General features: G+C 42.3%; 1 protein-coding gene across 1 annotated transcript in view; it reads left to right on the top strand.

Annotated features, from left to right (window-relative positions):
• Window positions 1-888: 888 nt before the first annotated feature.
• LOC103739496 (dehydrogenase/reductase SDR family member 2, mitochondrial-like) overlaps window positions 889-24,094 on the top strand; it is a 39,732-nt gene continuing 16,526 nt past the window's right edge. Inside the window, exon 1 of the mRNA XM_029566843.1 lies at window positions 889-1,116. Within this exon, the coding sequence (XP_029422703.1) occupies window positions 889-1,116 (228 nt within the window). The remainder of the gene's footprint in view (window positions 1,117-24,094) is intronic.

The following is a 24,094-nucleotide window of genomic DNA, read 5'->3' as shown; positions in this document are numbered from 1 at the left end:
GAGGTTTTTCCATGTGGGTACAATTGACACATGACACAATAGCATAGGGAGGAAGTGAAGTCCTTGGAGGTGGCAAAGTTCCATATTCCAGCTGAAGGGCTAAAATAATTATTTTAACTACAGAGGGCAAATGTATGCATTTTTTTATCCCTAGAGCAGCCACCAAAAACTATATAAAACAGGCATGGTGGGATGGTTCAGCAGATAAAGGCACTTACTGTCAAACCTGAACACTTGAGTTTGATCCTTGGAATCTTCTGGGAGAACGCCAACTCCTGAAATCTACAGCATGGCACATTCATATGCATGAACATACACACACACACACACACACACACACACACACACACAAATAAATATTAAAACCCTTTTAAAAACTATACAAAACAACATAGTCAAAACCACAATAATTTAGAAAGTAAATTTTAGAAATAGTCAAAATAACCCAAAAGAAGGCAGGAACAGGAAACAGAAGCAAAATTCAGAGGGAGTACATAGAGCATATTCATTAAGTAATATTCCTAAATCCAAAATCAATTATTAGATTTAAAAGAATGAGATATTCTATATATATACTAATTTAGTCAAATCTCTGAGGCATAGTGTGGTATAAAATGAAAGTTACAGAACAAAATGCCAATCATAACACCAGTTTCATTTTCAGTATATTTCAATTTCCAGGTCAATATAAACACAGAAAGGTCTGGAGGTGTACTCATAGCTAATTCTTTGGGGGGGGGTAGTTTGAGATAGGGTCTCCCTATAGTCCCAGCTGGCCTGGAACTCACTGTGTAGACCAGGCTGGCCTCAATCTCTCAGAGATTCTCTTACCCCTGTACAGTGAGCACGCTGGGCTCTCGGGGTCCCTGTGCGCACTCCCGGAATGGCATGGCGGGTCCGCAGGCTTCTCTGCCATGCGCCTGGAGGATGGTGGGTCTGGCTCTCGGGGGCTGCTGGTTCTCCGCTGCTTCCCTGCATCTTCCGTGGCTCTCTGCTGCTGGAGTATTGTCCAGCCGTGTTTCCGCGCTTATTTCACCCATGTACTTTCCTCAATATGCGAGTTCCACCGGCTGCTGGACCACGCAGGAAAGTACGGGGCAGCTGAAGCTGGGATCCGTGAGTTGGTGACGGAGGAATGCTGCCCCCCGGGGAGACTAGATTGCAGGCAGGAGACACAGACTCAGCTCAGTCAGATTCAGTGGTACAGCTCTTTATTCCAAGTCTCAGTGACCCAGTTCCTGCTCTAGCTCCAGCTCCGCTTCTAGCTCCAAATTATTGAGAGAAGACTGGGATATTTTATACCGTAGGGGCAGTGGTAAAAGCTATAGCTGATAGGTATTTTGGGGATGCCTCATTTGCGTGTGGAAATGGGCTCCTGCCATGCTGCCAGACTACTGAAAAATCACACAGGAAAGCATGGTATTTCCAGAGCCAGAGGCCATGTTTTCTATGGCGGCTACTTCAAAGGAGAGTCAGGAAGATGCCAGGTACTCTGCTGAAAGGAGTCATCTGCATATGAAACCGAGCCCGTGGGCCACCCGGACATGGAGAGACTACGGCTTCACAGCAGGGATCCCCAACACCCCTGCCTCCCAAGTGCTTCAATTAAAGGTGTGTGCCACCACATTCATCCAGTTAAACAGTTCTTGAAATCTCACTGCAATCACAGAGGTACAACAGTGTTAAAGGGAAATTTTCTCTGTATAATTTCAATTTTAGGAAAAGAATGTGTTTGTACACTACCTTGTCACTAAAATTACATGAACCGTAACTAATTTTAGAAGAAATTGTCATACACAGTGTGCTGGTGATACTACTATGTGGGAACTGGACATTTTTAGTTCCCCTGACTCAGGAGTATATCCAACTATTTTCAACAAAATTTGTCAAATGACATCATTAGCATATCAGTCTATTTCCTGCCAGTATCATTCAAATTCTACTTCTATTTTTCTTCCATTTCTTAAATTTAAATCCTCAGATCTGGAGCCCTTTAACTCTAAAATTTTGGGACATAATCTCCCTTTCTTTTACTTATTCCAACACTACGCTACTTTAAAAGAATTCAGTATTTTCAGAACATCTATTGCCGGTTATGTCATATATTATACACATTAAGAGATTATCTCTTCTGCCATTCTAAAGAGAGCTTTGCAGTGGATTTCAGTCACTAGTGGGGGTCATAAATATAATGTATTGGGTCTCAAATCAGTTTCTTTCTCTTGGTTTTTATGACAGTTTTAGGTTCATTACAAGATTGAGAGGGAGGCAAGAGATTCCCCATGTACTCTGGTTCCCACACATCAATGTTCCCCACCAGAGCAGGACAATTATCATTGTTGACAGGCCTGCACTGATACATCATAATACTGCTATCAAACTTCTTTAAGAAAATAGTATTCCATTGTGCTAAATTTTATTCCCTCACTATTAAAAACATCCATGTGTAGGATTATGAATGGACATAGGTGGCTATTGCTGGAGCATATGGTAAGAGCATGTTTAGTGTTACAGGCAATCACCAAATTCTGGGGCTGGAGAGATGGCTCAGCGGTTAAGGGCACTGGCTGCTCTTGCAAAGGACCTGGGTTTGTTTACAGCACCCACTTGGCAGCTAACAACCATCTGTAACTCCAGTTCCAAGGAATCCAGCACCCTCTTCTGGCTTCTGTGGGCACTGCACACACAAGTACACTTACATACATGTGGGCAAAACACTCATACACATAAAATAACAAATACATAAATTTTAAAAATCACCAGATTCTCTTTCAGAATGCTGTGTATTTTGCATCCCCACCAGCAGTGAATGAGAGTCCCTGCTGCTCCACAGCCTACCAGTGTTAGAAGTTTACCGTTCTGCATTTTAGCCATTTGTATTAATTTTCTGTTACTGTAGTAAAATACCATGACAAATAGCAACTGGGGGAAGAAAAGGTTTATTTTGGCTTATGGTCCCTGAGGGCTAGAGTCTGTCATGGCAGGGAAGGTGTGAGGGCAGGCATGGCAGCCTGAGCAGGAAACTGGCTGATCACATCTCATCCACACACAGGAAGCAGAGCAAAACAGGAAGTGGGCCAAGGCTATAAACCCTCCAAACCCACCTCCAGGGACATACTTCCTCCAGCAAGCCTGCACCATCTAAAGGTGCATAACCTCCCGAACAGCGCTACCAACTGAGACTCAGCTTTCAAACCACCACAGCACTCTGACTGCTGTGCAGTGGTGTCTCGTTGTCATTTTGATGTGCACGTCCCTGATGACTTGTGATGTGCAGCATCTTTCGTATGCTTATGTATCATCCGTGTGTCTTCTTTGGTGAGGTGTCTGTGAGGTGAGGTGTCTTTGGTACATTTTCAATCTGATTGTTTTCTCACATTTGAATTCTAAGAATTCTTTGAACATGTTGTATATATGTCTTTATCAAATACATGTAATATAAAGTTTCTCCCAGTTAGAGAGAGAGAGAGAGAGAGAGAGAGAGAGAGAGAGAGAGAGATGGGATAAAATAGAGAACAAATATTCACTTGAAATTCACATTTTACTGGGTGTTCTGTATTTGTGTTTGCTAACCCTGGTAATCATAATTACTGTGCCCTCAGTATTTCTTAAGGAAATGGGTTACACCCTAAAGTTGTCTCTAATGACAGACAAAGATTTTTGTAACGTCCTCATATAAATGGAGCAATACTATCATTTTGTGACTGACTTATTTAACTTCACAAAATGTCCTCAAGATTCAGCCATGTTGTACCACATTGCTGAATTTCCTTCCTTTTTAAGCCTGAACAATTTTTCATTGTATGTCTCTAAAAAATTTTGCTGATCCATTCATCTATCAATGGACCCTTGAGTTGTTTGCATCATTTAGATATTTGAGTAATGCTGCTCTAAGCACAGATATGCAAATATCTCTCCGAGATTCAGCTTTTCTTTGGGGTACATAACCAAAAACATAATTGCTAGATGATATGATCATTCTTCTTTTTTATTGGTTTTTGTAGAACTACATAATACTTTTTCTACATGGAGGTTATCTGTCTACTCTTCTGTCCATTACTGATTTAATATTCCCTGGCTTTCTGACCTTCTAAGATGTGTATCCTCTGGCCAGCCAAAGCCCCTGAGCATGGTCATGGGTACTTGTCTTAAGCTGCTTTTGTGGGAATGTTTGATGCTAAGGGAAAATGGATGGGGTACCAGCAGTGTGGCCTACAATGGTCCTCATAGGAAAGGATGATATGCACTCAGGCACCCCCACCCCAACACTGTTCTAGTTTCCATTGGTTCAAACAGCCAATTTCCCTAAGGGATTATGAGCTCAGTGTTCTGCTAAAAACTCAGGAAATGTCTGTGATAATGGATAAGGCATGCGACACATATATTCTCATCTGTGTTCTTGAGGAAGCAGCCCCCACATGGCCCAAAGACGAAAAAGGGATAGCTGTCTCTTTCATTTAGTATCATTCATTGAAATCATCTTCAACTCCAGTAGAGCAAGCATCAGCCATCCTTTTTGTTTAGCATATATTTTTATTAATTCTTTGAGAATTCCATACATACATACAATGTGTTTTGGTCAGAATCACTCCTGACTCCTCCCCTAACTCCTACCAGATCCACCTTCCACCCCACCCTTCCCAACTTTGTGTTTATCTATCTATCTATCTATCTATCTATCTATCTATCTATCTATCTATCTATCTAATCTATATCTATCTGAGACAAATTTGTGTTGGCCACACCTCATGGGTATGGGGTCATCTACTAGAGAATGAGCCATACTCTTAAAGATAACTGATTCTCCCTCTCCCAAAAGCCATCAGCTGTCAATGGCTCCTCAACTTCATGAGCCTCTCCCCCTTTCAAGCTTGTCAGTCATTCTTTTTTTTTAATTTTACGTGCATGAGTGTATTGCCTGCATGTGTGTAAGTGCAGCCATGTCATGCAATGCCACTGAGGTCAGAAGACAGCATTAGATCCCTGGAACTGGAGTTTCAGATGGTTGTTAGCTGCTATGTGGGTGCTGAGAATCCAACCCAGGTCCTCTGCAAAAGCAGTCAGTGCTCTTTTAAAAAATATTTTATTTATTATTTTTATTTATGTGTATGAATGTATTGCCTGCATGTATGTGAGTGCACCTGTGTCGTGCAGTGCCACAGAGGTCCAAAGAGGGCATCAGATTCCCCTGGAACTGGGGTTAAGGACGGTTCATAGCCACCACATGGGTGCTGGAAATCGAACCCGGGTCCTCTGCAAGAGCAGTCAGTGCTCTTAACCGCTGAGCCATCTCTCCAGCCCCAGCAGTCAGTGCTCTTAACCGTTGAGCCAACTCTCCAGCATACTTGCCAGCTATTCTTAAGTACCTCAATCATGCTGCACTCCAGCAAGCAGAAGGTCATAAGAGGAAAGGACATAAAAAGTAACCCTATTTGTCCTCCACCAGGAATGACTGTCATAGTCCAGCAAGAGTCTCTGGTCACAAAGCTGAAGGTCTTAGTAAGAAGCTGCCTAGTCCTCTGTAATGATGCCTTTGCTGGGTATTCTCATCCCCATTGGTCACCCACACCACTCTGACCATCATCACAAGAAAGGGGAGGGGAGGGTGTGATAAGCACTGTTCTCTCAGCCAGGGAGTGCCCAGTAAGAGATGCACTTATTTATTCCAGGGAGAAAGGGTTTTAATACAAGCATTCAAGAGCTTCAGCAGTGACTAGAAGTGTTGAGGGAAAAATAGAAATTGCTGCTTCATAAAATCACAAAAGGCTGAATTTCAGGAAAGTTGCTGACAAGCCCAGCTGCCCACAGTTCCAAGACAGGTGATTCTCAGGAGGTTGCCCAGAGGCTAGAGCAAATCATATGCATATGTATGTCCAAGCAGCTGTTCTCAGCTGCCAACAGGAATGCTGACTCCTTCTGCCTTCCAAGCCACCCGTGAACACCTTTAATTGGCCGATTCCCACCAAAAGCCACATAGGAAAGTGACCTTGGGAAATGAAGTTCCTGGCTCACCTACAATGCAGAGAAGAGAAAGGCGCAGGGCAGATGCTTAGTTGACAATGCCAACCCATCAAAACCCTGTGCCTCTCGTATATTAGAAGAGAATCCCGTGGACACTATCAGCAGAAACCTTGGGGCAGATGAAGTCCAAGCAGATGTGCTTGAATGTTTCAGCCGACCTTTACTTCCTTCTTAAATGTCAAACTGCATAGAAGACTCAAATATGAATGTGACACACACGTAATTCCCATATGGCATAGTCTATCCAGTGGTGGTGCCCGCAAGCACCTAGACTTTTCAAAGCTCAGATTCGAAAAAGTAAGGTGCAGAAGGGGGCAGGAGCTGTCTCTCTCAGGTCTAAGTCCTGCCTGGGACAGCTTTCCGCAGGGCCTAGATCCTCCCTGGCAACTCATACAGAAATCCACTGTCTTCTGTTTTTATTGTCAGTAAGGGGCTGTGGCCTGAACCTAGGGCCCCACAGGACAGTCAAGCCATTGTGCAAGCAAATGATACAAAATAAAAAAGATACTTAGCTCACCATCCAAGATACAAACGTACACATAGCAGAGGCATTTTGTTACACTCCCAAATGTCTTAAGTGGGGAGACTGGGGTGAGGGCAGTAAGACAAGCACAGGGAGAAAGCGTCTAGGGAAAGAAAGAAGATGAATCCGGCTGGGCTAGGTGAGTTAAAGCTCTTTGCAGGAGAGCCAGGTGGAGGCTGCCTCCCCCCCCACCAGATTTCATCCATTCTGTCATATATGTTAAGGCCTGTTGAGTCGTGTTTGTGTCCTCAGATGCCCTCTGATGTGAGTTCATCCACTGGAGCCTGGTTGGCCCATCACCCCTATTGGAGAAGCTTGTCCTCCAAGTGGCAAGTGGATAGATGCCTTCTTCTCTAGCTTCTCACCTGCTTGCTTCAGTAACCTCAAACTAATAGGACTGTAAGACCCTCCGTAGGAGGGTAGGAGCAAAGGGACCCAATTAGTCAGCCTTAAGTGCATGGGGGGAAGGACTAAGGAGAGGGACAGGGGAAGGCAGACAGAGGAGAGGCCCTTCAGGCCAGCAGCAGGTCAGGAAGCCACAACCGAAATGTAGGGAAAAAAAGCCCAAGGGTGCCCACACCTTTGTAAGCACCCCCTCACCACCAATCTATGCTCTGTTAGCAAGCCCAATAAATCCAGCTGTTCCCTAAACTGTCATAAGGACGGTGAGAGGAGGGGCCCCGCCAGAGCATGGAAGCCACTTGTGCTCCTCCCCAGGAAATTTAACTTATGCCGCCAATGCATTTCTTTTGCTGGCAGACTTCCACAGTCAGCTACCTGACAGCTCCTTAGCCCTGCTCAGATTCAGTCAGTGAACTGCACCCTGAGGGCAATGATGTTGTAACTGCCTCCCAGGGACCCTACAGTCCATTCCCCCCACCTTCCTACTCCTCGCTCATCACTCATACCTGGTTACCATACCTGTGAGGACTTGGTCGCCGCAGGACAATCTCTTGACAAATATTAATTGAACTGGACTGAACTGAACCAACGGGAAAGGCCAAGTTTGTTTAAATTATTACACCTTTAGCTGCTTCCAAATCAGATTTAAGGAGAATACAGAGGCCAGACTGAGTCAAAAACAGCAAAGAGAAGTTATGCCTGAGGTCCTGGCTCTGTACCTTCCAATTTCCTGTTTGTTCTCTCACATCCCAATCTATAAGAAAACAATCTTAATCGGCCAGCTAACTGCACTGATTCAGGGAGCAGGATCCAGGCAAAATGATTTTGTCTGTTAGCAGGAAACAACCCCCACTCCAGTATACACTGGTCTAGCTGTGCCTTGCCTATGTCGAGACGTGTGGTTAACAATTGTGGCATCCAGCTTGTCTTTTAACTTGGTTGGGAGGTTATCAGCCTGCGTTACTCTCCGGGATATAATCCTTGTCTCTACTGAAGCAATAACAACATCCGCACCCTGGCTAGACTGAGCCTGGCTGGGTTCATCTCCCAATTCAAGCCTGGCCCTTCAGGGTAAAAGACCATTGACCATCTAGTGTTTTCCCCTCCTAGGATCTAAAGCTCACAGAAAACAAAACAAACAGAACAGAACACGATAGAGCACAACAGAACAGAATTGAATGGAACAGAAGAGAACTGGTTGCAACTCTAGTCTGCCATTATGTTGAGAATCCAGCCTTAGTTGCTATACTCTGACTTGGGTTCCTTGGAAATCTGAACCCAAGGCAAAGCGTGCATGATAACACTTGATTGAGGGCAAGGCAGCAAAAATGAACAAGGAATGGCAGTGAGTGGGGCAATCCAGGGGATTGCTACCAAGCTGTCCACAACTCACTGAAGTCGTCTTGCCCGCCACGCCCCCACTCAGGAGCACCACTTTGCTGGCTCACGTCATGACCCTTCTTTTTGTGACTTGAGATGATGCCAGCAGACGACAGCAGCAGAGTTCTCTGTACTGTTGTCTTACATGTTTGCAGCTCCACAGCCCATGACTCCCCTATGCCCAGTTCCTTCACCTTCACTAAGCTACCTAGCTCACTGTTACAACTGAGGTCTCACAGTTCTCCCATATATGCTTGGCCAGAAAGGAAGTAAGTAGATGACACTGGCCCCTCAGTTCTGGGTAAGGGCATGAGAGATGACCTCTAAAGCCTGGACAATAGCCTCAAATGGCAATTGCTCTGCCCTTGCTCTGACGTGGCCTTTTTCTGTCAAGGCATGAGGCCATAACTGTCTCGAATGTTCCACCCCCTCACATAGCTGTGGGGCCAGGAGAGTGCTACAATGTGCTTGCATTCTAGAAGCTTTCTTCAACTTCTGAGAGAATCTTTTTGCTGCCACCCTCCACCCTGAGGACAATGGTGTAGACTTTGGGGATTTGCATTCAATGACTCAATAAAGGACTCATCTCCAATTTCTTGATTTCCAATAGGCCTGCTCCTGTTCCAACACCATCTTCTCTAAGCTCTTAGGGTCAGCTGACTATCCAGGTCCCACCGACTCTAACAGTGTGATTAGTGTCTATCTCTTGGACTCATAGACAGTGGTGATAATTGACCCACATGAAGTGAAGCTAAATCTGACATGCTCTTTTCTATGTGACATATCGGGCTTTAGTCAGATAATGTCCTACCAGAGCTGCCAGATGTACGTTCCCACTGTTGAGAAGATATGAGTGGAGTCTTTCTTTCATGTAATCCCAATGCCAGTCCAGCTTTCTCCTTTCTTGCACTGCAGAGAAAAAAATCAGCAACACAATACACGCTTCTTGACATAGCTTTGCATTTGAACGTGGGTCGCATCAGTGTTAATCATGACTCCATGCAAGACACATCAAACTCCTTTTTTTATTTGAGACCCGGTCTCACTATGTAGCTCTAGCTAGTCTGGAACTTGCTATGCAGAACCATACCAGGCTGGCCTCTATCTCATAGCGACCCACCTGCCTCTGCCTCCCAAGTGCTGGGAATAAAAGTGTGTACCACCATGCCCTGCTTATATCAATCTCTTAAAAATACTTCAAGAAGCTGGGCGTGGTGGCACACGCCTTTAATCCCAGCACTCGGGAGGCGGAGGCAGGCAGATCTCTGTGAGCTCAAGGCCAGCCTGGTCTACATAGTGAGTTCCAGGACAGCTGGAGCTACAGGGAGACCCTGTCTCAAAAAGACAAAAAATAAATAAATAAATAAATAAATCTTCAAGAATATTTGTATTAATTCTTTGAGAACTTCCCATGCACACATATATGCTTCACATACACACACAATTTTAAATATTAATCAAATTTTAAAAACTGTACCTGTGGGCTGCACATGGCGGCACGCACGATTTAATCTCAGCAGAGGCAGGTGGATCTCTGTGAGACTGAGGTCAGCCTGGTCTATATAGTGAGTTCTAGGCCAGCTGGGGCTACAGGGAGACCCTGTCTCAAAAAGACCAAAAAAAAAAAAAAAAAAATCCCTGTACCTGCCAATCCTTTATTTTGGCATGATAAATAAAAAGTATAGCCATACCAGGCCATTGTTTTGGACTAAACATCTGGATTAAGCCACCGGACCAGACCAAAGCTCATAATGGAATCACTCATGCTAAAGCTTCATGTCACCAAGTTGAAATTAAGCTGTTATCCAGTCTCTCAAGAAATCTGGAGGAATAGTAGAAAAACACCCAAACATCCCAGTTTCAGTGGGTAGATAAAGCTCCCTCCATCTTAATCCTATGAAAAGTATCTTAGAATAATCTCGTGTTAACCAGTCATCTATGTTTCCATGGCTTCCCTGCTCTTCGTAGGAGGAGGTAAGTCTGAAATGACCAGTCCACTCTTACCTGTTTCTACTTTCTTTAGCCCTCCTTTACTTATGAAACCAATCTTGCCATGCATGGTGGTGCATGACTTTAGTTCCAACACTCAGGAGGCAGAGGGAGGCAGATCTCTGAAATCAAGGCTGGCCTGGTCTCCATAGTGAGTTCTAGGCTAGCTGGGGCTACAGAGATTCCTTGACTCAAAAAGACAAAACAAAAAAACCATCAATTTCCTCCTGTTTATTGAAACACTATAGCTTATGGAATAAAGTGTTTCCCAATTCTAGAATCACAAATAAAATCAATTAAAATCTATAAATATTGTAGTTTTATCTTTTGATAAGCCTGCTCATTCCACTTAATGAAATTTTTAGTGTCTTGCTTTTATCATATTGCTTTAGCTTATGATTAATTGCTTTACTTTAAGTACTGCCAAAATTTTTCACATAGTAAATAACATTAATTGAAGTAAATTTATAGCTCTAATTTAAATAAATCTACCAAGCTGACCTTTCAAAAATTCAATCCTTTTTTTTTCTTAGATATTTAAAGGAAATGTATGATGCTTGACTTAAGAGTTTTTAAAATTTATGAAGAAGAGCATAAAGACTAATTTCAAGAAAGGTTACCTAATCTTTACTCCACTGATTCTATTCAAGATAGATTGGCTGGAACAATCAATCCTGTTAGCTTTTGGTAGAAAAAATATTCACTCTTGCAAAGAGCCTATACCACATACTGTGCCTTATTAGCACATCTGGTAGCTTGAACGTATGACAGAAGTTCAGGTTTTCATGGTAAAAGTTTAAAAAAAAAATTAAAGTCCCTTCACAAACACTCTAACTTGCAAAATAGGAAGTACCCTTGGGGGGGGTGGAAAACCACACAAAAAGAGTAGACTAAGTTGACCACAAATCCACAGAAAATATCATTCTATATCACAAAACTGATGGTGCTGGGTTATGAAACCCACACCTTACTGTTGGGCTTCCATGTGACAGTGTTCATGCAGTGACTTCTTGAGTCTTAAAAATCATTTCACGTCCTCCTTTGAGGAGGAAAGACTGAGAATGGCCTCGGCAGAGGTGACCACCCCTGCATCAGTGTGACATGGGTTTCTGTGCTTGTGTCTCCTCAGCTTCTAATCCCTGAGGATTCTGAAGAGTGAGTTCTACTGACCATTGAGCCAGGCCACTCAAATGGCAGAATTATGAAATCACTTTGCACAACTTGAGTCCAAAGACCACATGGGCATCATCTTTACTCTAAGATGAACCATGATGGGGCGTCTCCCTATATTTAGACCTGCCATTAAATGAAGTAAATTACATGCCATTCAAAGGCTCTCTGAGACACAGTCACATGAACTAATCAAGATACAAAATGACATCTGATGTGTAAATGCTTTTATATAAGCATAACAAATTGATAGTTATATGAGTTTCTGACTGTGTATTTATGGTATTGTGCTACAATAAGAAACATACGCTTCAATCTCCTTTCCAGTTCTTGCCCAGAGATTCTAAAGCCTTTGTAACTGTCTAACTGATAAAGGTGCTAAGAGCATTTTTTTCCTCCAGGTAATTTTTGCTAGGCTACTGGGTGTAGGGGATGACTCACAAGAAGAACAAGCCGTATTTAGAAATTTATGACTTCTAGCCCCATCTGCCTTTCTCAGGGAGGAGAAAAGAGCTTCGAGTTGAATTTGTAATCAATTCTGCCTACCTGATGAAAGCAGGATCCAGAGGACTTCCAGACTGTGAACACATCCATGCACTTGGACAGTGGCTCAGTCCAATTCCATGGAAACAGCTCCTGTACTCAGGACACTCCTCCAAGACCTCACTGCATGTGTCTCTCTGTCTGACTACTGACCATGTTCTTTACCACATACTTGCTAATAACATGGCAAACATGCCTCCCTAAATCCTTTGAGTATCATTCCAAAGTCCTAAAACTCAAGGTAGGAGTTGTGGGAATCTTCATTTTAGCCATGCAGACAGATGTGTGGGGAATCCGGTGCCCACTACTTGCAATTGGTATCTAAAGTAGGAGGCAGTCCTGCTTGACTGCATCTTGGACCTGCAGGGTTTGTACTTACTCCAAATAGAATTCTAAGACATTGAGGACATCTAGGAGAAATGTGGTGTAGGAAAATCTCCTTCTATTTGGTCACAGAAGCTTTGGAAGAGTGCGTAGTAGAGAAAGACATTTGTTTCCCTTCTTAGGGAGAGAGGCAGGAAGAGAAAGGAAACAATGGCCTCATTAAAGGCTATTGAAATGCAGATAAGAAAAGAACAACTAAATACAGCCACTAGAACGCGGGCTGCTGCACATACTGAGGATGGAAGCAATACACCCAGCATCTGTCTAGCAGTTACCAAACATTTTTTATATATGTGTCTGTGCATATGTATGTGAATAGGTTGTGTGTATGTATATGTATGCACACATTTTCTGAAGAAAGACAAGCTGGTTCCTTCCTAAGACTAGAAAAACAAGTTTCACCTTCCAAAACTGAATATAGTACTATTTATTCCAAATATAATAATTTAAAAAAAACAAATATTTGTATGTATGACTACATTCTAGTGTCGGGTACATTATCAAAGAGGCAAACCTCTTTGCATCAGAAAAGCACGTAATAAAAATTTTATTACAGCTGTGATAAAATGGACATAATTTGGAAAGAAGCTGTATGTACGAAAATGAATCATTTACCTACATTTAAGTCTGACTCTAAAACTGTCAATGAAAACCTGTACCTGTCTAACAAATTTTAGATTTGTAATATTTGAAAAAGTCACATACCAAGGACTTTGGAATGGAGACCAGAAAAATGGTAGCAAAGAAGACCTTTAGAGAGTTGTGTAGGTAGAGTAGGGAAGAGCGTCTGAAGGCCGGAGCCGACCAGGTGCTCTGTAGTTAACTTGATGTTGTTGTTACGGAGTTCAGGACCACAGGGATGGACCACTCAGATGCAAAAGGTTCCAAATCAGCCAAATCTATTTACCAGGGACAGCACTCCCTGAACCAGTTTAAGGAGTATTGCCCTAACTGGAAGGAGATGAGAGCTTTTTAAAGGTAAAATCCAAACAATAAAGTCCTTGGTACAAGACTTAAGCTTTTACACTTTTATTAGAATTTTAAAGAAAAATCCTCAGGGGGGGCAGGGGAACTGGTAGTCAGCTGCCCTGAGGAGAATGTGGGGAGAAGGAAAGAAAGCCATGAAGCCACGCAGGTGTACAGCCTGCGTGGGGGTCAAACACGTGACTGACTGGCAGCCACATCCTGGGAGAAGGAAGCTTTAGAAAGTAAACAAATACAAGATGCTGGGGGCAGCCCACAGCCTTAAAGAAAGCATGTTTAGAAAAGGGATGTGGAGAAGAGGAAAGACAGTGCTTTTCTGAAGTGGGAAGACTACATGACTGTGGCTGGTCCAGAAGTTCTGCGCCAGGCAGGCGGGAGTCCAGGCAGGAAACATTCACTCTACACCAAGTATTCCGCCCATCTATTTAGCATGTCTTAAGGTGAACCCACCTTCCTAGGGGTGGTTCTATGACCAGTTGATTGACCAGTTAAACTTACACAAAATGGAGGAGCTTGGGCTATTACAGGGTTCCAACTTCAGTCTTTAAAATTATTCAACTTGGGGCTGCAGAGATGGCTCAGCAGTTAAGAACACTGGCTGTTCTTGCAGAAGATCTGAGTTTGAATCCCAGCACCCACATGGTAGCTAACAACTGTCCATAACTCCAGTTCCAGGAGATCTGACAGTCTCTTCTGTCTTCTGTGGACATTGTACAACACAGGTACACTTACCTGCACACAGGCAATACACATGTACACATAAAATAAAAATAATAAAAATAAATAAATAAAATTATTCAACTTTAAGTTCATAACTTTTTGTCCATGTCATGACTGGTCCATTAAAAATACAAATTAGAACTAGATAACACAGTGTTGAAGACAAATCTTAGGATGAGTGAGTTATGATTATACTGATTGGTCAAGCTATTTTTTTTTTTTTTTTTTGGTCTTTTTGAGACAGGGTTTCCCTTAGCCCCAGCTGGCCTAGAACCTACAGAGATCCACCTGCCTCTGCCTCCCAAGTATTTATCTCTGCTGGGATTAAAGGCATGGGACACTACACCCGGCTTCAAGCTATTTAGCTTCTCTATGACTCAGTTTCTTTCTGTGTAAAATGGGGCTATCAGCACCAACTCAATGGGTTTTATAATGATGATGAGCCTTAAGCCTGGTGTCACAAGCCTGTAATCCTAGATACTTTGGAGGCTGAGGCTACAAGTGTCGCAAGTTCAAGGCTAGTCTGGTGAACTTAGTGAGATCCTGTCTCAAAATAAAAAATAGGGACTGGGGAGATGACTCAGTCAGTAAATTGCTGCTGTGCAAACATAAAGACTTGAATTGGGATCCCCAGTACCCATGTAAAAGCTGAGCATGGTTTCACATGTCTTTAGCCCCAATTCTTTGGCAGAGAAGGAGAGAGAGAAGGATCCCTGGAGTTCATTCAACAGCCAGATTAAAGAAATTGATGAGTTCTAGTTCAGTGAGAGAACCTGTCTCAAAAAATAAGGTGGACAGCAATCAAGAAAGACATTCAGTGTCAACCTCTGGCCTCCATGCAGGCACACACACACACACACACACACACACCAGCTGAGGACATAGCTGAGTGGTAGTATTTATCTAGCATATGTGAGGCCCTAGTTTTAATCCTCAGTAACACACACGCACACACACACACACACACACACACACACAATGGACACATTAATAGTAAACCAACTTCTCTAAATTGCTCTTTAAGAGGAAAGAAACTTATTTCAACAGAGAACAAACATCTATGTTGTAGGCCCCTCTACTCCAATCAAACTTCATCTTTGATTCCCTGGATCTCAATACACCATCTTCATGGGCCCATAAGATACTCAATATATCTCCAAAGATGTTAAGAAAGATATGGTTTCTGAAACAAAACTAAGAAATTCCAAATAAGAAATGACTATCTATTGTGTACAAAGCTGACTCTGGAGGAGTCTAGAGAAATATAAAATACTGACCCTGTCCTTAAAGTATTTTACAGCCTGGTTTAGAGCCAGAAATGGGAAAGGATGAGACATGGAATTTGGCTGGAGAGATATGTAAAACCAAATAGGTGCATGCAATGAGGCTTCGTTGCAGAAGGAGACGTCCAAAGACTTAATGAGTCTTAGGGAAGAGGAGAAATTCAGGGTGGTAAGGTGATGATGTGAGCGTTAAATGCAGACAGCTCTTGTGCTTATAGTTAAAAGAGCTCATGAAAGTAATGGAGAGGAGACTACAGAGATGGCCAGGGATAGGTCTGCTAAATCTCAGGATGACAGACCAAAGAATTCATCCTGAAATCCAATGGAGAGCTATTGTTGAATCAGTGAGATACACTTGATCAGCTTTTCACCTTGGAAAGACCAGTATAGCTTGATTCAGAAAAGCAGGAAAGATGCAAGAGTCACAGTGCAGACATGATGTCTTACACTGCAACCAAGCCCAGCAAGAGCAGAGCTCAACTAAGAGACAGCAGACACAGTATTGACAGGAATGGATGCAACTGGACCTCAAACAAGACAGACCTTTGGTGACCTTGAGGTTTCTGACTTGGGCAACAGAATTGAGAGCCTCACCTGTTAACACAAAATACAAGGAAATGAACACGAGTCCTCAGAGCCAGTGATCACAGCGTGTTAGGAGAGGGCCATCTTATATATACAGTCTTTCCACCACTTGACCATATAAGAGCAAGTCTTTGACTGGGAAGAAATTTTCCTTCCATAATTTTCCTCTCCTTGTATGGGGAAATAGAAAGGTCTTCTTACAGTTCTGTGAAATGGGTGCAAGCAGCCATTTGGTACTGGTTGTCAAGTAGATCTGCAGTGGAAGGGGGGGTACTATCGTAGTAGGATGCCTATTACAGATGATCTTGCCTTGCCCCATCTTTTCTCTATGTAAATGAAGTCTTATTCCATCCAATGTTTTTACAGTGCTATGTTCCCCTATAAACTCTGATTTTTAAATGAGCTTAGAGTCCACCCCAGGGGCTTGGTAATGGACACCTGATATTCTGCTTCCCTGGGTATGATAACCAACATACAGTATCCTGCAAAACAGTTATAGAAATTCACAGAGGTCACTATGCATGGTGGAAATATGCAATGGCGTATAATGAAAAGGTTCCTATGAGATACACAGAATGTGACTTGGGGTTTGATTTTTATTTTTGATTTTCACATAATTTTGTGTATTTATGGAGTATAATGTGGCATTTCAATACAGATATGCATTATATAATGATCAAATCAGAATAATCAGCACATCCATCACCTTAAGAATTTGTCATTTCTTTGTTCTGGGAACAGTCAAGAGCCTCTTTTCTAGTGTGCAGTGGTAGTATACTAATAAACAGGGCCTCCTTCCAAAAAGTCTTCTCTTGCAATTATTTGGAAATACATGACCAATTATTGTTATGTATCATTAGCCTACTGTGCACTTAGGCATCAGAGCCTATCCCTTCTAACTGTAACTTTGTATATGCTGATAAATTTCTCATTCCTTTCTATCTTTACCACCCACCTTGGACAACCACTATTCTAATCCCAATTTTTTTTTTTCTGTTTCAAAAAAGCTTTATTTTCAGTTGGTCTAAGGCTTAGGAGGGGCTCCAGGGTGTTTCAAAGCTGCCTAGTGGCTGGAGAGGATCAGGCGGAGGTCTGGAGGCCAGCAGTGCAGGGCAGAGGAGGGAGCCCCCTGGCCTGAGCTGGTTTAGGTCATCCTGATGGGCAGTGTGGAGCTAACCGCAAGGAGATGGTGTTGGCTGGAGAGCTGGTCCCGGACGCGGCGACTGGAGGGACTGGAAGGTGGTTGGAAATTTTTAAAAAAAAAAAAAAAAGAAAGAAAGAAAAAAAAAAAAAAAAAAAGAGTCCCTGGGTCTGTTCCGTCCAAACACTGTTGAAGCAAGACACAGAACTAGAGACCTCCGGGCGGGCTACTCTAATCCCAATTTTTATTATGTCAATATTTCATATTTCTCATGTGAGTGAGATCATGTCCTATTTGTCTCCCTGTGTCTGACTTATGTAATTTGGAATTCTCCAATTTCGTTCATATTGTTGCAAATGACAGGAATTTATCCTTTGTGGTTGAATAACACTCCATTGTGAGCATATCACATGCACGTCTTATCTGTCTATAGCACCCATGCTGTAATGTATAGCATTCCATATCTTGGCTATTGTGGATACTGGTGTAATCAATATGGGAGTGAAGAGGTCTCTTTGACATAATTATTTCATTTCCTGTGGTTGAAATCAGTAGTGGGCTTGACGGACAACACAGTGGTTCTGTTTTTCATTTTTCTCCACACTGTTTTCGTGATGACTATACTAACATACATTCTCACCAATAACATGCAAGGGCTCCCTATGCCCCACATCCTTGACAACACTTGTTATCTTTTGTCCCTTTGATAATAGCCATTTTTACTGGAGTTGGGTAGAATCTTATGGCGAAGGATGAAACTAGACCCTTATATACCAAAATCAACTCAAAACAGATTAAAGACAAATGGAAGGCCTCAACTATGAAACTCCTAGCACCCCAGTTCTCCCTAAGCCTTAGACAACACCAGTGAAACCTCCACGAAGGTAAGGAGAGTGTACGTTGAAGCATGTATCTATACATATGCCATGGTCCATGGACAAGGGAGTGCTATAGGCCAGGGAATATGCAAAGGCTTTCCACTGGGTAAGTATGCAGACACATATGTTTAAGAAACCAATTTCCTCATTCATACGCAATGTTCAAAAAAGATAAACTGGCCAAACTTTGTTTGAATTATAGGAAGTAAGATACCTGGGGCTGAGATATGGCTGGAGATTAGCTACAAAGAGTGTGAGATAATCCTGGGGGAGCAATGAGAATACTCCCAGACTATCATAACGAGGTGGCTGTGCTATTTTGGTAAAATTGCTTTAACAATCATTCAACTTTACACTTAAATTTTATTATGCATAAAGTTGATATTAATAAAGCTGTCTTCCAGCTGGGCATGGTGTCGCACACCTTTAATCCCAGCACTCGGGAGGCAGAGGCAGGCGGGTATCTGTGATTATGAGACCAGCCTGGGCTACATATTGGGTTTCTGGCCAGCTGGGGCTACAGGGAGACCCTGTCTCAAAAAGACCAAAAAACAATAAAATTAAATTAAATAAGGTTGTTTTTCTTTAAAAATCAAAATCTTTCAGATCTTTACTGTCGCTATTATCTCTTATCCTTATTTTACTGGGATAAGTTAATTGAAATGGTAAAACAGCTTTTCATTTGGCAACCAAAAGACTATTCTAAGTGTTAGTACTGGGCTGTGTCTTCTAATGATGCCTTAGGGTTTCTTATCTTTCTCTGTCTTATACTTAACTGGGTTAAAAGCAAGACCTGTTATTAGAAATTCAGTGTTTTAACCTGTATTGAGATGTTTTGGATTCTGAATGTTGTGGAATAGGCAGTAGATGTGTTGACAATTTCCCTTTAAGGACTCGACCTTTCCATTTCAACCCTTACCAAGAAACACATATAGGCAGGTCTAAGAGTGCAAGGCAGCAATAGCAGTAGCACACACCAGTCGTGAAGCTAGCTTTCCCAGTATTTAAAGGTATATGATTCTTTTCAACCCTTTCCAACACTCATCCACAGGTTGTGTTATTAGTACAAGGCAAAGCCACCTTTGGTAAGTCACACCACTAAGTGAAATTGGCCTGGTAGCACTGTCAAACCTTTCCAGATGTGATTGATAAAAAGCTAGAAATAGAAGTTTCACTTGATGAGAGAGAGCTTTGTTGGGGAGAGGGAGATTTGAGACCAAGTCTTATACACCTAGTAAAAGTAATTATTATTGTGCTAAGGATCGAACCCAGGGTCTCACATATACTAGGCAAGCACTCTACCACTAAGCTACAGCTCCACCCCTCTGAGAGTATGTTCTGAGGTACACAGTCCAGCTCCACGCATTCAGATCTTGAGTGAGTCCTTAGCACTGCCCAGCCTCCCATTCTGTTAACAGTGTATTCTCCCTCACTCTTGATAATCTGTTTCAGTCTCGCCTGTTGACAAACCTCCAGCCCTCGCTCTCTGCTAATGCTGATAGCCTTACCTCTTTCTTCCTCGAGAAAACTGGGCAACTTGGTTCTCATCACTCACCTCCCCATCTCCGCTCCTTCCTACATCCCTCCCCCTTACTGTCTTCTCTCTTCTGAGTGAAGTGTAGATGCTACTAGCTAAATGTCGCCTTCCCCAGCATTCTGGGTCTGTCTCCTCCTGCTTTTCCAGAATATTCCAGTCTACCCTCTCTCCCTGTATTGGCCATCTCACCTTCTATCCTGGATCTTCCTCACCAGCCTATAGTCCTGCAGATGTTTCTCCCTCTCTTAATCACTTTTCCCATCTGTCAATTAACCTCTCTTCTCTCCCTATTTCTTTGAAAACATAACGCTAAATAAACTCTTTGAAAGGATCGTCAGCACCTTCCCATTCTTTCTTAACTGCACTCCACTAGACTCTATACCCCATCCCTCCACTGAAACCTTTTTTGTCACTGTCACCAATAGCTTTCGTATTGTAAAGTCCAACTGTCCATACTCAGTGCACACTTTACCGCAGCCACCAGCAGCATTTGACACAGCTATTAACCCTCCTCCTTGAAAACTATCTCCATCTGGCTTTTTTCCCCCTTTTGTTCAGCTTTATTAAGATACAGGTGATAAAAATTGTATAACTTTGATTTGAACATTACGGAATGTATTGAAATATCATGTGGTATGCCATAAATAATTATGTGTATATCTATTAATATCTTTTAAAATAGAAAGCATCATACATATTAAAGGTGTACTCTATACTTTAAAATTTTGACTGTGAATGTTCATTAGACATGGTACCATTCCATAAAGACATTTTCATACGTTTATATTATGCATTGAACGTACTCCCCCCACCCCATTCATTTTGTTTTGAGTATTCCAAATACCTAGTTTTCCTCCTACTTTTCTTTTCTTAAAATTTTATTTATTATTTTTATTTTATGTGTATGCATGTGTTGCCCGCACGTAGGTAAGTGCACCCGTGTCGTGCAATGCCCGCGGAGGTCAGAAGAGGCTGTTGGATCCCCTGGGACCGGAGTTACAGACAGTTCTTAGCTGCCATGTGGGTGCTGGGATTCGAATCTGGGTCTTCTGCAAGAACAGTGAGTGTTCTTAACTGCTGAGCCATCTCTCCAGCCCCTTCCTCCTACTTTTCAATGAACATACACAGAGAGAAAAAAGAAAGAAAGAGAGAAAGAGAAAGAAAGAGAGGAAGGAAGGAAGGAAGGAAGGAAGGAAGGAAGGAAGGAAGGAAGGAAGGAAGGAAGGAAGATCTTGATGTGACCCAGAATTAATCCTTATCTTTTGAATGTATTCACCTACCATATAAACTCACCCTGTCTGTGTGATAACTCATAAATATCTGCTACTAGCCTAGACCTCTCTCCAACTCCAGTTCTAGACTTGAATACCTAATTGGCTACTCTGTGTCTACATGTCTATGGCTTAATAAGCACCTCAAATTAGTATAACAGGATCTGCTTGCTCAACGAAGTGACCTAAAGCATTGTCCTGAGTGGTCTGCAGCACACTTCCCTTTGCCTAGTCACACTCACTGAAATTGCCTGCTCACAGTCAGTAGAAGCCACAGGGGTGCCAAAAGACAGGCAAGTGCATACACTAAATGGCTCACACATTCCTCTCCCGTGAGTACAGGCTGAATGCAGGGCATCAAGGTAAATGTCAGTGATATGAGTCACAGTCCCTGCTTACATAACGTATATAACTTACTCTGGAACTCCTTAAGCCTCACCCCAGCTGTACCATTTCCTTCAAATAATGAACTGCTGCCGTGCTCTGCTAACATGTGATTCATAGAACCCAGGGATTAATGGTTTTAATGTTGCATTGTTCTTTGATGCATTTAGCTCCAGAACCCCGGGATTCAGCAGTGAGACTCCCTGTTGGGCTCATCAAAGATTCTTCAGAGATCCTCATCAGCACACACACCTACAATTCCTTAAATCTGCCGGGTTCTGTGGCTCAGAGGCAGGGCTGGTTATAGCACATCATGACCTTCTGCAGAGCCTTCTTTGCTCTGGGTCCCACTCAAAACTTTAGTTACCAAATAAGTGAGTTGTAGCAGAATGTCCAAGTACTGTCCAAGTGCCGTCCCCTGAAGTTGAAGAAGACCACCAAATTTCGACTGTCCTTTACCTTTGAGTAAATGCTTCAGCATGCTGAAGACCATTGGAATTCTGCAAAACGCTTATGTGCCAGGTTTTCAGACTGTTGTAGGGTTGGTTTCCCACCCCTTGGGGCACATATGTTTGCCAGGACTCCCAGAATTCTTGCCCCTTCCTGTTGTTAGACCCAATCAATATTGTGTCTTTGATAGAACTGGCCAATGTGAAGTTCATATTCCAAGTACTTTGATAAACTGGGCTCCCTCCCACCCCCGCCCCATGTATACGTATGTGTGTGTGTTGAAAAATAAGAGGAAAACTATGTATTTGGCAAAGTCATAACCAAATGAGTGGAGTAGGGGAGTATGTCCAATGCACAATAATAGAACACTATATGAAAATGTCCTTATGCAACGGTACCATAATGAACATACAAGTCAAAAAACTTCAAGTACATGGTATACCTTCATTATCTACAATGCCTTCTCCTTAAAATAATATCAATAGACATACACATGCATATTTATGGCATGCCACATGATATTTCAATACATGTATAGATTCTGTAATATTCAAGGTGACATAACTTTCTATCAACTATATCGTTTTTTAATTGACAATTGTATTTTTATCATTTAAAAAATTTTTTTAATAACTACATGATTAGAAGAAGCATTTCACTACAGCTTTAATATATTCAGTAACAATTTCCAGAGCAAGGATACATCTCTTTCAAAAGTGGCTGTAAACTTTTAGGTTCACAGTTGAATTAATACAGTTATACAATATTGAACTCAGTACAAACCCTGTAAAATATAATGAGTTTTTAACCTTTAAAAAAGATCTCCATTTCATTTTAGAATATATTGTTCCTTGCAGAAAGACTCATTGTTTTAGCTACTAACACTGAGATGTTGGTGCATGCATCTCTAATCTGTGTGCATCTGATTATTACTAGTCATAATCGGTTGCACTTGGATCCTTGGTGCCTCTGTATGTCTATAAAGTCATCAGGTAGATTTCAATGGTAATGTTTATAACCTCTACTAATTAGCATAATGTAAATTTCCATGCTTCCTCCTCAAGTATAATACATTTTTAAAAATTGGTTGATTTGTGTGTGTGTGTATCACACAGAACATCCAAAACCATCTTATTCAACTATACACCCACTTCCCAGATGGCACCTTCCCATAGCCTCCCTCCCCCCAGTAGAGCCCTTATACTCGGATATCCCTGCTACTGTCTGCTGTGTTGTTGCCCCCCCCGCCCCAGCCATTCCCCACTACTTGCCCTTCTGGTGAATCTAGTCAGCTTATCTAGAGGTCTTTGTTTTAGGAGGGTCAGCTGTTCCTCATCTGGCAGCAATCAGTTGTCAATATTCCTTTAGATAAGATTGGAGTCTGCTGTTCATTTTCCCAGTTCTATGCTGGGTTACTATCTGGGAGTCCCTTTGGCCACCCTGGCCAACAACTCAAAAGAAGGTATCTCCTATCTGGCATTGTTGCTTGTTATGTAGCCTTTAGCTATGCATGTGGACTCTTAAAAAATTATATTGGCCCCTTTAATCTTTGGTTATACTTTCCTTTTGGGTGTTTAAGGCCCTACAGTTGGCCCAGATAAACCAATTTATTTTTACTCTTCAGGTGGTTTGAGGACCTGTTCCTCAGGGGTCACATGGGCTTGGGAGGAACCCCTGACTCCTTTCTTTTACCAGTTCCACCTATGTGAAGATAAGTCAAAGGTTCTGCTCAACCATGGTTGGCTTCGCTTGGAAGCATGGAGGAAATGATTCCTCTGTGTTGACCCTCCTCTCTGTAGACTGGACACTGGTTCAAGTCCATCTGGTGGGGTCTCCTCGGCCTCCTTGATCAAGAGGACAGGTGACCCACCACTTACAGGACGTTTTGAGAGATGCTCATAGTCCCCTGGAACTAGTTAACATAGGAGGGCTAGGAGCAAAAACTGTCCTTTATGTCCCTCTGACCAAATTAGTATAGGCCTCAAAGTATGTCTGTTAAACATCCAAGAAGGTTAGTTCTACCAGTCTGGTACTTTTAATTACTGTGTGTCATGTAGATAAATCTTGGGCAAAGACCAACTGTTCTCTGATAAACCTTACCTAGACATATATTTCTTGATCTGCTATGTATAATTTGTCAGTAGATTGTAGGAGTAATATGGTTCCTTCTGGTTTTCAAAACTAGCTAGTGATTGTTTATCTCTTGCATTGTCCCACGCCTCCACCATAGTTTTCCCATTTAATGTGCCCCCATTTCCCCCCTTTCTCCCTTAATAATACCCTTCTCCTATGGTTCTACCTCTCTTGAGCTCCTTCTTTCCCCTTTATCCCCTAGGTTCCTTGTATATACCCTTTTCTCCCCACTCGCTTAAACTAACCCAATTTTTATCCATATTTCCCTTATTAAGGCCTGTTTCCTACTGTTCTTCTCTTTCAGGTTCTTTCTTTT

This window comes from Nannospalax galili, unplaced genomic scaffold (genome assembly GCF_000622305.1).
Source record: "Nannospalax galili isolate Female #2095 unplaced genomic scaffold, S.galili_v1.0 scaffold1119, whole genome shotgun sequence".
NCBI classification, from domain to species: domain Eukaryota; kingdom Metazoa; phylum Chordata; class Mammalia; order Rodentia; family Spalacidae; genus Nannospalax; species Nannospalax galili.
Note: the sequence above shows the minus strand (reverse complement) of the source record. Positions and strands in the feature narration are given on the sequence as shown.